General features: G+C 62.7%; 1 protein-coding gene across 4 annotated transcripts in view; it reads right to left on the bottom strand.

Annotated features, from left to right (window-relative positions):
- Positions 1–13,139, bottom strand: part of OPA1 (OPA1 mitochondrial dynamin like GTPase) — a 46,680-nt gene that overhangs the window by 5,306 nt on the left and 28,235 nt on the right. For all 4 annotated transcript variants that reach the window (XM_074297825.1, XM_074297827.1, XM_074297826.1 and 1 more), the window contains 10 exons: positions 10,878–10,942; positions 10,269–10,345; positions 10,005–10,170; positions 9,054–9,206; positions 6,758–6,866; positions 5,574–5,653; positions 4,732–4,872; positions 3,400–3,516; positions 2,942–3,035; positions 2,698–2,808 (listed from right to left, as the gene is read on the bottom strand). In XM_074297825.1, the coding sequence (XP_074153926.1) occupies positions 2,698–2,808; positions 2,942–3,035; positions 3,400–3,516; positions 4,732–4,872; positions 5,574–5,653; positions 6,758–6,866; positions 9,054–9,206; positions 10,005–10,170; positions 10,269–10,345; positions 10,878–10,942 (1,113 nt within the window). The remainder of the gene's footprint in view (positions 1–2,697; positions 2,809–2,941; positions 3,036–3,399; positions 3,517–4,731; positions 4,873–5,573; positions 5,654–6,757; positions 6,867–9,053; positions 9,207–10,004; positions 10,171–10,268; positions 10,346–10,877; positions 10,943–13,139) is intronic.

A 13,139-nucleotide genomic window follows, 5' to 3' on the forward strand; every position in this document is an offset into this window, starting at 1 on the left:
GCTGCAGGCCCCAGAAAGAGGACCTGGCCACAGCTGTGGAAGAGACTGGGGGGATGAAAAAGGCCAGGAGGAATAAAGTGACCTGGCAGGCAGGTTCCCAAGCCCTGCTTCATGTGCCTCTGCGGGAAAGGGGCACAGCTGCCCAGGACGGGCTTGGGGAGGCTTCTGTGGGGACACAGGGCCCTGCCCAGGGGACTGGTGGGCAAAGCCAACAAGATAATGGACGGCTTCATGAGGTGGACATGTAAGGGAAGCCGCGGCCGATGGCGAGATGGCACAAGGCCCTGGGTGATTCTGAGGAGCGTCGTGACGTCCAAGGTGAAACCAGACTGTGGGGGGACACCCAGAGAAGCCAGGCCTTCAGCATGCCCTTGTTCTAGTCCTTGTTGCCAGCCTTCCCAAGTGCCACAGACAGAGACCTGAGAGCGGGTCCATGGGACCAACGTGTCCAGAACCATCTCTCTTGACTTTCTCTTCATTTTTTTAATAAATCAATTCCTTTTTCTGCACCTGGCCTAAGAAAACCATTTAAGAAGTCAGACAGCAAACAGCAAACTGCCCGTTCCTTCAACACCACTAAGGCCAGATGGCCATTCCCCTCGCCCCTGGCAGTTTCCACTTCTTCCAACTCGAATCCTCAGCTTTGCCAAAACTGCAAAAAAGGAGGGGGTAGAAATCCAGAGAACTGTCCAACGTGGCAGCGGAGACACATCTGGACAACCTGGAGCCGGGGGAGCCGCGCTGCTCAGGATGAAGCTGGCCTCCCGAGGCCGTGGTGTTAAGGACATCGCGTTTTCTGTATCTGCTAGTAAAGTTTTCATTTCAGACTTTTAAAGTATCAGTTCAAGCAAGATTACACGATGATCGGTTCTGACGGACGGGGCTCTTTCCCACAAGGAGACGATTCAGGCCAGTTCCAGTGGTCTTGGGATGGGGAGAGCCGCCTGCACCCAGAGTGGGGCGTATGGGGACTGAGTGTGGATCACAACAGGGCATTTTCACTTTTCTCTTGTTGTTTGCTTGCATTTTGTTTTCTTTCTCTTTTTTTTTCCTTTTTGATCTGACTTTTCTTGTGCCTTTTCCAGTTAATTCTGAAAATATTTATAGAAGAATTGCCCATGCTTAACATATACCAGATTAATTGCCTCTAGGGGTAGGGGGAAGGAAGGAATAAAAAAAATGGAACGCAATATTTTGCAAGGCTGAATGGTGAAAATTATCCCTGCATGTTTTGAAAATAAAAAGCTTTAATTAAAAAATTCTTTTAAATATCGGTTCACACGCAGCCCACACTAATAGTCGGAATTCAGAAACTTCTTCGGCAACAGGTGTGGAGATGACAAGGCTCTCTGGAGCTGGAAGGAAAAGAAGTTACATCTTCTATTTCACCGCCCTTTGGCTCAAAGGTAGCAGCCTCTCCTTTGTAGAGAGAGGTCAGCCCAGACAGCCAAGGGGGTCCACGACTTCCAAGAGGTTGAGAACGCCTGTGCTATGCTCAAAGGGCCACAAACTGGGCGTATCTTTGATCCAGCAGTGTCTCTCGTGGGTCTGTATCCCAAGGAAAGGAGGGATGGGAAAGGGAGTGGATGCCCATCAGCTGGGGAATGGCTGAACAAGCTGCGTTACACGAAGGTAATGGAATATTACTGTTCTATAAAAAATGATGAACAACAGCAGACGAACAAGCTGATTTCAGAAAGAAGTGAAGCGGAGAGAAACGAGCAGAAGCAGGAGATCATTGTGCGCAGTCACAGTGAGGCCACGGAATGATGGGCTCTGAAGGCTCGCTTCTCAGTAACTCAGTGCTCCAAGGCAATCCCAATGGACTCTGGGCAGAAAGCGCGTCTGCATCCAGAAAAGAACTCTGGAGCCTGAATGTAAATCGACATGTGCGATGTTCACTTCTTTGTTCTGTTTTTTTCTCTCCCATGGTTCTCCCCTTTTCTCGATTTCTCTCCCGACATGATTCATAAAACAATGTGGATTAAAAACAAGTAAATTTACTAGGAGGAAAAACCCACAAACATCCTTTCCTGGGTGCCAAGAATCAACTGAAAGAAAGCGACGACCACGGTCACGGGCCGGATGGCAGCTCAAGGAAAACTGGCCGGCCGAGCTCCCGGCCCAATGGGCGGTGAGAGGCCGGCCCTGACGTTGCTGTACCCGCTAATGCTTCGAAGGGCCAGGCTCAGGGCCAGCTGTGCCAGCCGAGCTGACTCCCTGGGGGGAGGGGCTAGATTCTACCGGCCCACTCTCCCAATTACAATGTGGCCGATCTGCCAGAGCAAGATGGGGCTCTGGCAGTGTCTGGCTGAAAGACACAGCGGGGACGCCAGAGAGGCCTGTCCCCCGGAGCCCTCAGAGCCATTAACTCCCTCTCCTCACAACCCAAGCTGTGGCGCAGAGACAGAAAAGACTCGGGCTCTGGCTCCCAGCAAGTTGCCCCCACCAGGTGCTTGGGCCCAAGCCGCTGCCAACAGGCCGAGGAGGCCGAAGGGCCGAGTCCGATCCGCCCCCACAGTGACGCTCGCTGGCCGTGGGACCCGCGGGGAGACGAGCCGCCCTGACGCTGTCACGAGGGACTGACCGGAGAGCATCGCCTGCAGACCCTCGGCCTGCCCGTGCTCCCCCGGCCTCCGCCACGGTCTGTCTCAGCGGCGGTCCCGCCCTTTGGTGCCTCCCGCAGGGACTACTCACTGAGGTCTTCAGCCAGCTGGACCCTCTTCCCCGTAAGCAGCTTCAGCTTCTTCTCGCTGTCTTCAGCAAAGTCCTCCAGCACCTCCTTGACGTTCTTCTCCAGCCTCCGGACTGCTCGGGGCAAAGGCGAATGTGAGGGAGAGGCCCCCCTTGAGGAGGCTTCCTGCCATGCAAGGGGGAGGGGTCCAGGGGGCTGGGGGCCGGGCGGGGGAGGGCAGCAGGAGCAGGCGGGGTGGGGTCTCACCTTCGGTGTTGGTGAGCTGCTGCCGCAGGGTGTTGGCCGTGATGGAGAGCATGCGCTGGATGCGCCAGAAGAGGACCACGTCGTTGCATTCCAACTGCAAGGGCCCAAAGTCATTGGGTAAGGGGCTGTAGTGGGGGAGGGGGGCAGCAGTGGGGGGCACCTGGGGGAGGGTGCCCAGGGCCTTGAGTTGAGCACCCCCCACTGGGGCACGTGACCCAGGACAAGCCTTTGCTCCATTGGGAAGACACGGCAAGGGGGGAGAGGACGGGAAGGGCTCAGACACCTTACGCGATTTCTTTTAGGAGGTGAGGGATCAGGGGGGAGGGGGCCCGCCTGACCCAAGCCTGGGGGTCTCCCGGCTGTGAGAGGACCGCGGGCAGAGCCCCGGGCCAGACTCGCCAGAGCCCAAACCTCTCGGGGAAGGGCCCGTGTCACGGGGGCCGCGCCGCGACCCTCACCTCGGAGTCCACAAAGTGCCTCTGGTAGTAGTAGAAGCCGCGCCGACAGAGGTTGCAGTGGCTCAGGGCCGTTTTCAAGAAGTGTCTTCTGTAGACCTGGTGCCAGGTGTCCTTAATCTGAAGGGGCGACAGGCAGTCAGCCTGGTGGTCGGCCAGCGGCCCCCTGGAGCCAAAGCAGCTGCAGCGCCTCTGAAGCCGAGGCCCAGGTCTCGGGGCAGCGCTTCTGCCGCGCTTGGGGGCGCCTGCGCCCTTGGTCCGGGGAGGAAGTGAGGAGGGGGAGAGGTGTGGGGCCCCCGAAGGGCTGGGCCTCGGTCCTGAAGCAGAAGCTTCAGCTGGACCTGGCTCGGTGCAAAGCCACAGGCTGACCGGCCCAGTCTCCAGAGGGAGCGCACATCTGGGGGCTACGGAGGGAGGAGCCCCATCCCTCGGGGCATCTTGGGGGAGTGGGGGGTTCCCAGGGAGAGCAGGCATCTGGGCGGGACCCCACTCCTGCTCCTGAGACCCTGCCCAGGATCTGGGCCTGTGTGGGAGGGAGGGTGGGCGCAGTGCCAGGCGGGGTGAGGGGGCAGTGCCAGGCGGGGCGAGGGGGCAGTGCCAGGCACGGCGAGGGGGCAGTGCCAGGAGGGGCGAGGGGGCAGTGCCAGGCGGGGCGAGGGGGGAGTGCCAGGCGGGGCGAGGGGGTAGTGCCAGGCGGGGCGAGGGGGCAGTGCCAGGAGGGGCGAGGAGACAGCCCGGCGCGGGCCGGGCACCGGGCCGAGTCCTTCACCGAGGTTTCCGGGTCACGCTTCCCCATACAAAAGACTTGCCTTCTTTTGCTCAAATGCCCACACTGACCGAGGTGTCCGAGCTCTCGCCCGCCCCCGGTGACCCCCAGGACCCGTGAAACCCACCGATGGTGGAGCAAGCTTTCTTTTCCTGGTGCAAATTTGTCTTCTAAACTACCCCCCCCATGCCCAGGAGTTTCCCAGAATCCCCACTGCCCTCCACCATTTTGGGTGAGGTTCTTCTGCCCCCTGGTGGCCTCACTGCTAAGTACAGCCAAAAGAGCAGCAGGGGTGGGCCCTGGAAGGGGGAGCTGTGGGGGCCGCAGATGCCCCCAGACCTGCTCCCCTCGGGTACAAACGCCCATCATCGGCCTGCCGCGGGCCCAGGCTCCGTAGGACAGGTTTTTGATGCGACAGGAAGCCGCCCCCAGAGAAGGAAGGCCCGGCTCGGCCCCCGTGGCCCAGGCCCGAGGGGGCAAGGTCCGGCTGAGTGGTTCCGCTTTCTGCAGCGCAGCAGGGGAAGCCCGGGGGGGGGGGGGGGGGGGGGGGCTTCAGCCTCGGCCATTACCAGGGACGGGTCCACCTCGACTCCTCGCGACTCCAGGTTCTTGCGCACGGTGGTGATCTCGTCGCTGGCCAGGTAGGCCGGATGCTCCTCGTTGCACTTCAACATCTTCTCCAGTTCGTTTTTTGTTTCGTTGTGAACAGACTGAAAGGGGAAAAGGCAACGCAGGACACGTGGGGTCTTCCTTCCCACCAGAGCCGGGGGGCTTCAAGTGCAACGAGGGGGAGCCCGCCGGGGAGGAGACGGGCAGCGCGGGGCGAGAGGCCCGACAACACGAGCTAGAACTGCCCGGTGCAGTGTCCCGGCCGTGCAAAGGGACCAGCGGGAAGGGCAGGACGAGGGCCTAACGTGGGTCTTGTTCCCCATCAGTGACCTTCCCGTGCAGGGGCGGGAACACTAGCGCAAGAGGAGACACACGTAAAAGCCCACTTTGTGCGCTGAAAAGCGCGCTCCTGGGAAGAGGCTGCCCCATGGTCTGGGAGCTCGGTCAGGCGGCATGCCCAGGGCGGTCCCCTCATGTGCCGTCTCAGATGGGAAAGCAGAGGGGGAATGGCGCACTGCCGCCGGACCGCTGTGTCCGGGTCCCTGCGTCCCCCCAAACACCCGGAACTTCCCCATTCCTCGGCACTAAAACGCGCAGCCCAAGGACTGAGGCCAGCAAGGGGACGCCAGCCTCCGGGACCCCCCTCCAGCGCTTCCTTTTTCAAGGACCACTTCAGTGAACGAACTTTCTGGCTTTTGCAAAGATAAAAACTCTGGGAGATGATTTTGGCGACTGAATGGGAGAAAGGCAAGAGGGAGGCCGAGACGGGGGGGCGCCAGGGGACGCCGGGGGGCGGCCCTACCTGCTCCTGGGTGCGTCCCATCCAGTGCATCCACCTCTTCTTCCAATCTGGACCCACCATGTTTTCAAGGACAGTTTCCGCTAGAACAGGAGAGGTTCGAATGAGGAAAGTCCGGAGCGTCAGGACGAGTAGCCCAAGTCTCCTTGTGCAGGACGACGGGGGCGAGCACGCGGCCACTGCCCGCGGCCCTCGCCCGCTCCCCACTGGCTCAGACTCCGACCCCGGGGTGGCCCGAGGCTCCTGAGCAGCCGGGCGGCAGGCAGGCTCAACGGCCCACAGACGGCACTGACTGCCGGACAAGCCATCAGTGACCGCTCGCCAGTTACCGTGCGGTCCTTCAATGCCCGGGTTAGAGCGGCCCGGGGCGTGACCCACTCTCTTGGCCAGGCTGTGCCTCCACTCGCACCCTCCGGTCTCCCCGGCCCCCCGTCGCCCCTCCCCGACACTCAATGGCATTTTCCGGCTTCTCCTGTCCTCACGGTTGGTCCAGCCCGGCAGGCCGGTGCTGTGCCCATGTCCTAGATCCCACCCCGCCCCCCAACCTTGGGGGACTCCCAGGGCCCTGTCCAGAGGCCTCCTTATTCAAGGCTACCTTGCTCAGTGTCCCACCGGTTGTCCCAGGGTCGGAAGACCCTCAAACCTACCGATGCAGGGCCAGTCTGTCTCTGCTGACCAGCAGCCTGATTGGACAACCCGACCCAGAAGCCTCATGGCCGCCCTTCCCCCCGTCCCTGTGAGGGCACTGCCCTTCCTCCACGTGCACCCTCGCCCCCTCTCCCACCTCAGGCACTCCCTTGCCAGGTCCACAGCGGCTCTCATCTGCACCCCCACTACCCCCAGGCCGCGCTGGAGTGACCAGAGCAGTGGCCTCCGGGCTGGGCTCCCTGCCTCGAGCCTCTCCTGACCCTCAGTCTGGCCCTCAGAGCCCGCTCCCCATTTATATCTTCAGATGGTTCCCTCCCTGCCAACATGGGGCTTCTCACTTCCCCCGAAGCTCCCCACAGCACCAGGCTCCCTTCCAAAGAAGCCGCCCCTCGGAGGTCGCCCTACGCGTGCACGTGGGGCAGCACGAGGCGATTGCACGCGTGTCCGGCCCATGAGAAGGGAGCCTCTCCTTCCCAGCCCAGGGCCTGGCATGGGCCCGGCAGCGGCCCGGCAGCCCCGGGATCCCCGACTCTACTCACTGTCCCTGAGCCGTCCCCGCAGGGCTTCCTCCATGAAGTAGATGGCGGCGTCCCACTGCTGCTTGTCGGTGATGGAGCGGTCCTCCAGGGCGTTGTGCTGGATGACTCTCTGAAAGCACAAGGGGGCCAACACGCGGCCGCCTGAGCACGACTGACCGGCCCCACGGACGCGGGGCACGGGGGGTGGCGGCCCTCTAGTCTGAGCCCCCTGGGCCTATCGGGGGCGCCCCGGCCTGAACCCCTGGGCCTGCCCTGACCAAGCCCCTTTCTCTGCCGGGAGAGTCGCCCCGGATATTTGGAAGCTGCAGGAGAGAACACGGGCTGAAAGCTGCTGAGAGAGGCCGCGCCGGGCTCGCTCCTTCCTCCCTCTCTGGTCGAGCTCGACGCCGGGACGGCCTCGGAAAGAGCGGGGGCGGGGGGACCACGGCTGACCGGGACAGGAGGCGAAGCTGCCGAGCTGTGGTTTGCTCGAGCTTCCTCTCCCAGGGAAGGAGGGATGGGAATGACCGGCAGGGGGCTGACGTCCATGACGGGCTCAGGTGCTGGGGGGCCGGCCACGGTAACCACAGGGCAGACGGCAGGGGAGCGCCAGGGCCCGGTTCTAGAAATGCACTCTGAGGGAGGGGCTGACTAGGGTCTGGGGGAAGCAGCGACCACTAAACCGAAGCTGGTGGACAAAGTGGGGGCCTCCTGGGCCGACACATCCTGGTGCCCCCGAGTGGCGGCAGGGAAAGGGGAAACAAGAGTCCAAGGCCTGGGGTTCTGAGCAGATCGCCGTGTCGCTCTGGATCCCAAAGACAGGGCGAGGAGATAGAATTTTATGTGCCAAAAATAATTAAGAGGCCGATTAATTTACAGAATTAACCAGGACACAAGATCAGGAAATCTGGTTTCTAACTGGAGGAAAGAGGAGGGACTTTCCGAGCCGGGAGGGGGGAGCGATTCCCTGACATCGGAAAAGGAGGAACGTGGAAACAGCGACTGAGACGAGTCCAGGCCAGTTTCCGGGTAAAACGCCCGGGGCCATAAGCTGCTCGCGACGCCCTTCGGCGCGGACCCGTTTCCGTCAGCAAGACGAGGCCCCCAGGTAAGCCTCTCTAGGCCGCGGAGGGGCTCCGGCTTCCCGGCCCCGGTCAACACCAGAAAGTGTCTCCCACTGAGACGTGTTCTCAGAGACAGGGACTGTCCGAGTCCCGGGGGGGGGGGGGGGTCAGCGTGGCTGACTCGTGGCTCTCACCCCTCCTGCTCCAACCCCCTCGATCTCCTCTCTCCAGATGGAGGAAGGACTCGGACGCCACCTCTCCCGTCTCGAGGGGAAGGAAGAACCCACGGCTCGGCAAAGGTCACGTGGAAAACCTAGAATCTGTAGGACCTAAGGGTTCTTGCAGAAAGGAGGTTTCTGATGAAGGTCTCACAGGGGAGGACCCACCTCCCGTGCTTAACACTAGCAATGGCTGCCCGGTAAGTGAAAAGGCCCAACGAAGGACGGGGACTTTCAGAGGAAGCTCCCGACGGCCCGAGACTTCTACAGCAGCCCCTCTGTGAGCACCCGCCGTGTGCTTCCTTGGGAAGCGGCTAAGGAGGGCGGCACAGGCGCGTGGGGCCGTCCTGACGGTCCCGCTGTCTGGCAAAGGCCTCGTTTCTGCACCACATCGAGATCTGAGGCAAGCTCAGCCACTGGCCAAGTAATAAAGGCCAAAGGCCAGGAACCCTTTCTAGATGAAGAAATTACAGCCATTTCTGTCATGTTAAAAAACACCCTCAATCGCCGCTGATCAGAGAAATGCAAAGTAAGACAGCCCTGAGGTCCCACTGCCCGCCGGTCAGATCGGCAATGCGCGATGTGGGAGGGGCTGGGGGAAACCTGATGCATTGTGGGGGGAGCTGTGAAAGAATCGGCCATTCTGGAGCCATCTGGAACTATGGCCAAAGGGTTCTGAAGCTGTGCATGCCCTTTGCCCCCGCAGCGTCTCTGCTGCTGTGATCTCACAAAGAGAACAGAGAAAAGGAGGGGACCCACATGGGCACAGATGTCTGTGGCAGCCCTTTGTGGAGGGGCAAGGAAAGGGACACGGAGCGGATGCCATCAGTGGGAAGCGGCTGGGTAGGCTGTGGCACATGAAGGTCATGGAATATTGTTGCTCTGTAAGAAACGAGCAGCGGGAGGAGTTCAGGGAGGCCTGGAGACTCACAGGAGCTGGTGCTGAGGGAGACGGCAGGACGGGGATCGCTGCACAAGGATGGGTTCTGAGGGGCGTGGCTCTCCGCCAGGGAGGCGATCCCAGCCCCTACCTACCAGGCTGTCTTCGGCAAAGTCGTTCCACTTGTGCCTCTTGATGCTCTCCTCCTTCACGGCCTGCTTGAGCTTGTCGAAGATGTCGTCGTGCTCTTTGCCCTTGGGCTCGGTCATGAACCGCGCGAACTCCTCCTGCAGGGTCTCCCAGGCCACCTGCGCCCGTGGGAGGAGAGACTCGTCGTCCAAGGGGCCGGGCCCCAACCCCTGCCCACCCCCAGGGGCCCGTCCAGGACCTGCCTCAGGAAGGGGGGACATGGAGGAAGATCCCAAGCTTCAGACAAGACCAGCTGGGGCTCTGGGAGATCTCGGCTCAAGGCTCTGGAGCCCTGACGGGGACGGGCCCTTCCCCCTGGGGCCGGGCCCAACTCAAAGCACCGGGAGCTTCCAACCCTCTGGAGGAGGGCGGCTGAGGGAGGACACAAGGGAGGAATCCCTTGGGCCCGAAACAGGGTCTGAGGCCCAAGGGGACGCCCCCATTCTTCCGACACCTCTTGCGGGAGACAAGAGCCAGAAGGAGGCAGAGAAGGGGGACCCGGGGCTGACTGTGCTGGGGGCCTACATGGTATCAAGAGGCCAAAAATGGCCCCACGGGTCCTTCCAGGCCAGGGCCGATGTCTGGGAAGACGGGTGGAGAGGCCCCAGGGGAGTCGTCAGAGGGCAAGAGGAGGGAGGCCGGAGCACCCGGACCGCTGCCCTGGGACGAGCCCCTCCTGGGGGAGCTCGCCAACACCCCAAATGCCCCCCACAGCCTGTGACCCCCCCATTATTTGGGTGTCAGTTGGATGAGCAAGCCCCCCATGTTTACTCAGGAGAGGGAGTTGAACACGGTTTACACTCAGATTTCACGTCCTCAAGAGGGACCCTCTCCCTGGGGCCGGGACGCTGCCCCCGGGGGCCGCCCCTCAGGGGGAGTCCAGCCTGCCACGGCCCCCCAGCCCCGGGATGGCCCACCTCGACGGCCTTCGTGGGCAGCTGCTTGTCCGTCCACTGCTTCAGCTTGATGTCCACCGTGGTGTTAAAAGTGCCCGAGTTCATGGTCTGGGCGGCAGGAAGGTAGATGTTCTCGATCACGTGGGTGGACACTCGCTCCCACAGCATCTGCTGCAGAATCTCCTCCCTGCAGCGAGACCGGCCGTCAGGGCCCTCCCGCACTTGGCGGGCCTGCAAACCCCCGAGGAGGGGGGCCGGCCGCGCGGGGGGAGGGGGACCACTCACCAGTGCTTGGGCGTCACCTGGCTCAGGCTGATGACCTCGTCTAGTATCTCGTTCTTGGCTTTCTCAAAGAGTTCATTCTGGGCGGGAGAGAAACGAGGCGGGGACTCACTCAGACCGCCCGGCCTGGGGGGCCCGGGAGAGGGGCAGGGAGCAGCAGAAAGCCCGGAGGGAGGCCTGGGGGGAGGCCGGAGAAGGGGGGCCCGCTGGCACTGCCTCCTTCCTGAGTCTGCTCCCTATGGCCAAGGTCCCCGTGGAGACGAGGAGTCAGAGCGCTCAGGGAAGGGGCTGCGTCCTGGGCAGCGGAGGAAGGCCGGGAGCGGTGGGCCGTCAGCGCCAATACCCGCCTCCCTCCGGCCCACGGGCACTGCCCGCTCTGTGGGCGGCCGCTGACTGCACGTGGCCCAAGGTCCTGGGGAACGGAAGGCTCTCTAATTTGGGGCAGGGAGCGGGTCCTCAGGGTCCAGGCTCGCTTCAGGGCGAGGGGGGAGGCTGATTGAAAGGGGCCCCTCTCTCCTGGCGGACCCCAAACCCCGCCCCGGGATCGACGACTGCAAGTTTGGGTTTGGTGAGAGGGCCGAGGGCCCAGGCCAGCAGGGGAAGGAGCGTTACCCGGTCAAGTTCTCGCAGTCGGGGAAAGTTATTCTTCCACTCGGTCTCGAGGTTAAAACGCGTTGCTGAGGAAGGAAAAACATCCATCAGCCCCGTCTGACCCAAGCGCTCTGAAGAGAGGGCCTCCGGTGTACAATGGGCGCGGGGCGGGCTCCCTCCCCTGCAGCCCGGGACTCTGTCCATCCCCGGCCCCTCCGACCGCCCCCCGTCTGAGCCCCGGCTCTCCTCTCGGCCTCCGGACGGACGGCCCGACTGTCCCGGACAGAAAAGGGCTCCGGGGTCCAAGGGCTGAGACTGAGAGCGAGGACGTCGAGGGCCCAGAGGCCGAGGGCTGCCAGATGGATGGACCCTCCTGGTCTCTGACAGAGACGGTCGGGGAGCTCACCCCCACACCTCTCCCCCATCCTGCCAGTCCGACCTCCCGGTGGGTGAGAACCGGATCCACGAGACTGCGCCTCCGGTTCTACAGCTCTGAAACATGGCGGCATCGCAGCCTGGCCAGACTGGGTGGGGCCCCTCCTGGCTCCGGGCCGTCTCCGACTTCCCCGGCCGGCCCTGTCCTTGTGCTGCTCCGGTGGCCGGACAATCGGAGCTCTCCACCGCCACCACGCCAGCCCGTCCCCCCCGCGCCTCGTCCGGACGGGCCGCGGCCAGTGCTGGGACTTGCTGCCTCTCCCCAAAGTCTTGCAGTCGTGGCCTTCTCACCCACACATATTTCTTGTCTTCTTCAAAAATTTGTCCAAAGTCCCCCTTTTCTGCACCCGAAGCTCCCCTGCCCAGCCTCACGTGCCATTACAGACGGGAACGAGGGAGCACCGCGGGTTCTGCCCCGGCCCTCTGCAGGGGGCGGGCAGCGGCCTTGGTCCCCGGGGTCCTGGAAGGCACCTGTCTGCACGGCTGCTTCCCTTAGGCTCACTCCCCGGTTCCTCTCACTGCCCCATCCTCCCCCGCTCCCCGGCACCCCCCGGCTTTCGGCGTCCATCATGCCCAGAGGGTCGCCGCAGTCTCTGCCCAGCCTTAGAGCTGTTGTGCCGAGTGCTCCCCAACTCCCCCCTGCTCCTCAGTTTCCGTGTTTGGGTTTGTGCGGTCGTCCCTGCTTTGGCCACCCCCTGGCCCTCCTCCCCCCCCCCCCATCAGGTGCTCCTCTCCCCTCCCTCCCCAGGCTCCTTTGAAGACCACCCCCCACACGGAGCCACCCTTGAGGCCCGCGTGCTCCTCAGAGGCGCTGACTTTTCCGCCTGGCTCCCTCCTATTATCCCCGTGGGGCCCCGCTCGGCGTGGCTGGGCAGGCCACATTCCGGAGCGCTACACAAGAAACGGCGCGTCCCAAGCTCCGCGCTCCTTCCCGGTGCCCGCGGCCAGACCCGGAGCGCGGCTCCTCAGCGCCCGCTGCGGCGCCACGTCCTTTGGATCGGAACTTCGGAAATTTGGCTGTGACGTTTCTGGGAGCTTTTGTCCGGGGACGTCCTTGAGGCAGCACCAAGAGATTCTGCTTCTGCCCGCGGGTCCCATGGCTCCAGCCGCCGCCTTTTATTCCTCAAAGCCCGCAGTCTACTTTTTGTGGCGGCGTTCGACGGTCCGGTGAGCCTTCGATTACTTCCCGCTGATCCGCTTTCACCAGACGCCTCGGCGGTTTTCCATTCCCAGAAACTATCTCGTGCCTTCCCGACGTCTGCCTTCCCGCAGTCTCGGGGGCACGTCCCGTACAAAGTCTGCCGGGTACGTGAGGCTCCGCGGGCCGAGCTGCTACTTCTGCTCTGCTTCCTTCCTCTGGAACTCGTTTCTTTTCCCATGTTTTCCTTTAACTTCAAAAACATTTAAGACTTTCCCCCGACTCCGCTTTAGCTCTTCCTGAAATCCTGGCAGAACTCGGACCCCAGCTGCTGTTCCTGGGGCTTTCCTCGGGTTGTTTCAGTCATTTCCTTCCCCCGGCGTGTGCCCCGTGTGCGCCTGCCGCAGTACGGCAGTAATTCCCACCTCTTTTCTGGCTGCCTTGGGTGCCCCGGGGGGAGTTCTGCCGCAGTCCTATTGCTGCGCCCCAGTGAGGGGGGGTGATTCCGGGGTCTCAGAGAGCTCCGGGCGGCCCGATGGAGGCGCTCCTCACCCGCACTCTTCCCGTTCTGAAGCGGCCTGCCCGGCTGGGATCCACCCCGCGAGTGCTCCCAACCCAGCTCCCGCCGCCGCCTGGGAAGCTCCAGGGGGCGGGGCGCAGGCTGCTGCGGGCAGCCGGAGGCCGGACTGGGCCCTGGGGCACACAGAACG

This window comes from Sminthopsis crassicaudata, chromosome 3 (genome assembly GCF_048593235.1).
Source record: "Sminthopsis crassicaudata isolate SCR6 chromosome 3, ASM4859323v1, whole genome shotgun sequence".
Taxonomy (NCBI): Eukaryota; Metazoa; Chordata; class Mammalia; order Dasyuromorphia; family Dasyuridae; genus Sminthopsis; species Sminthopsis crassicaudata.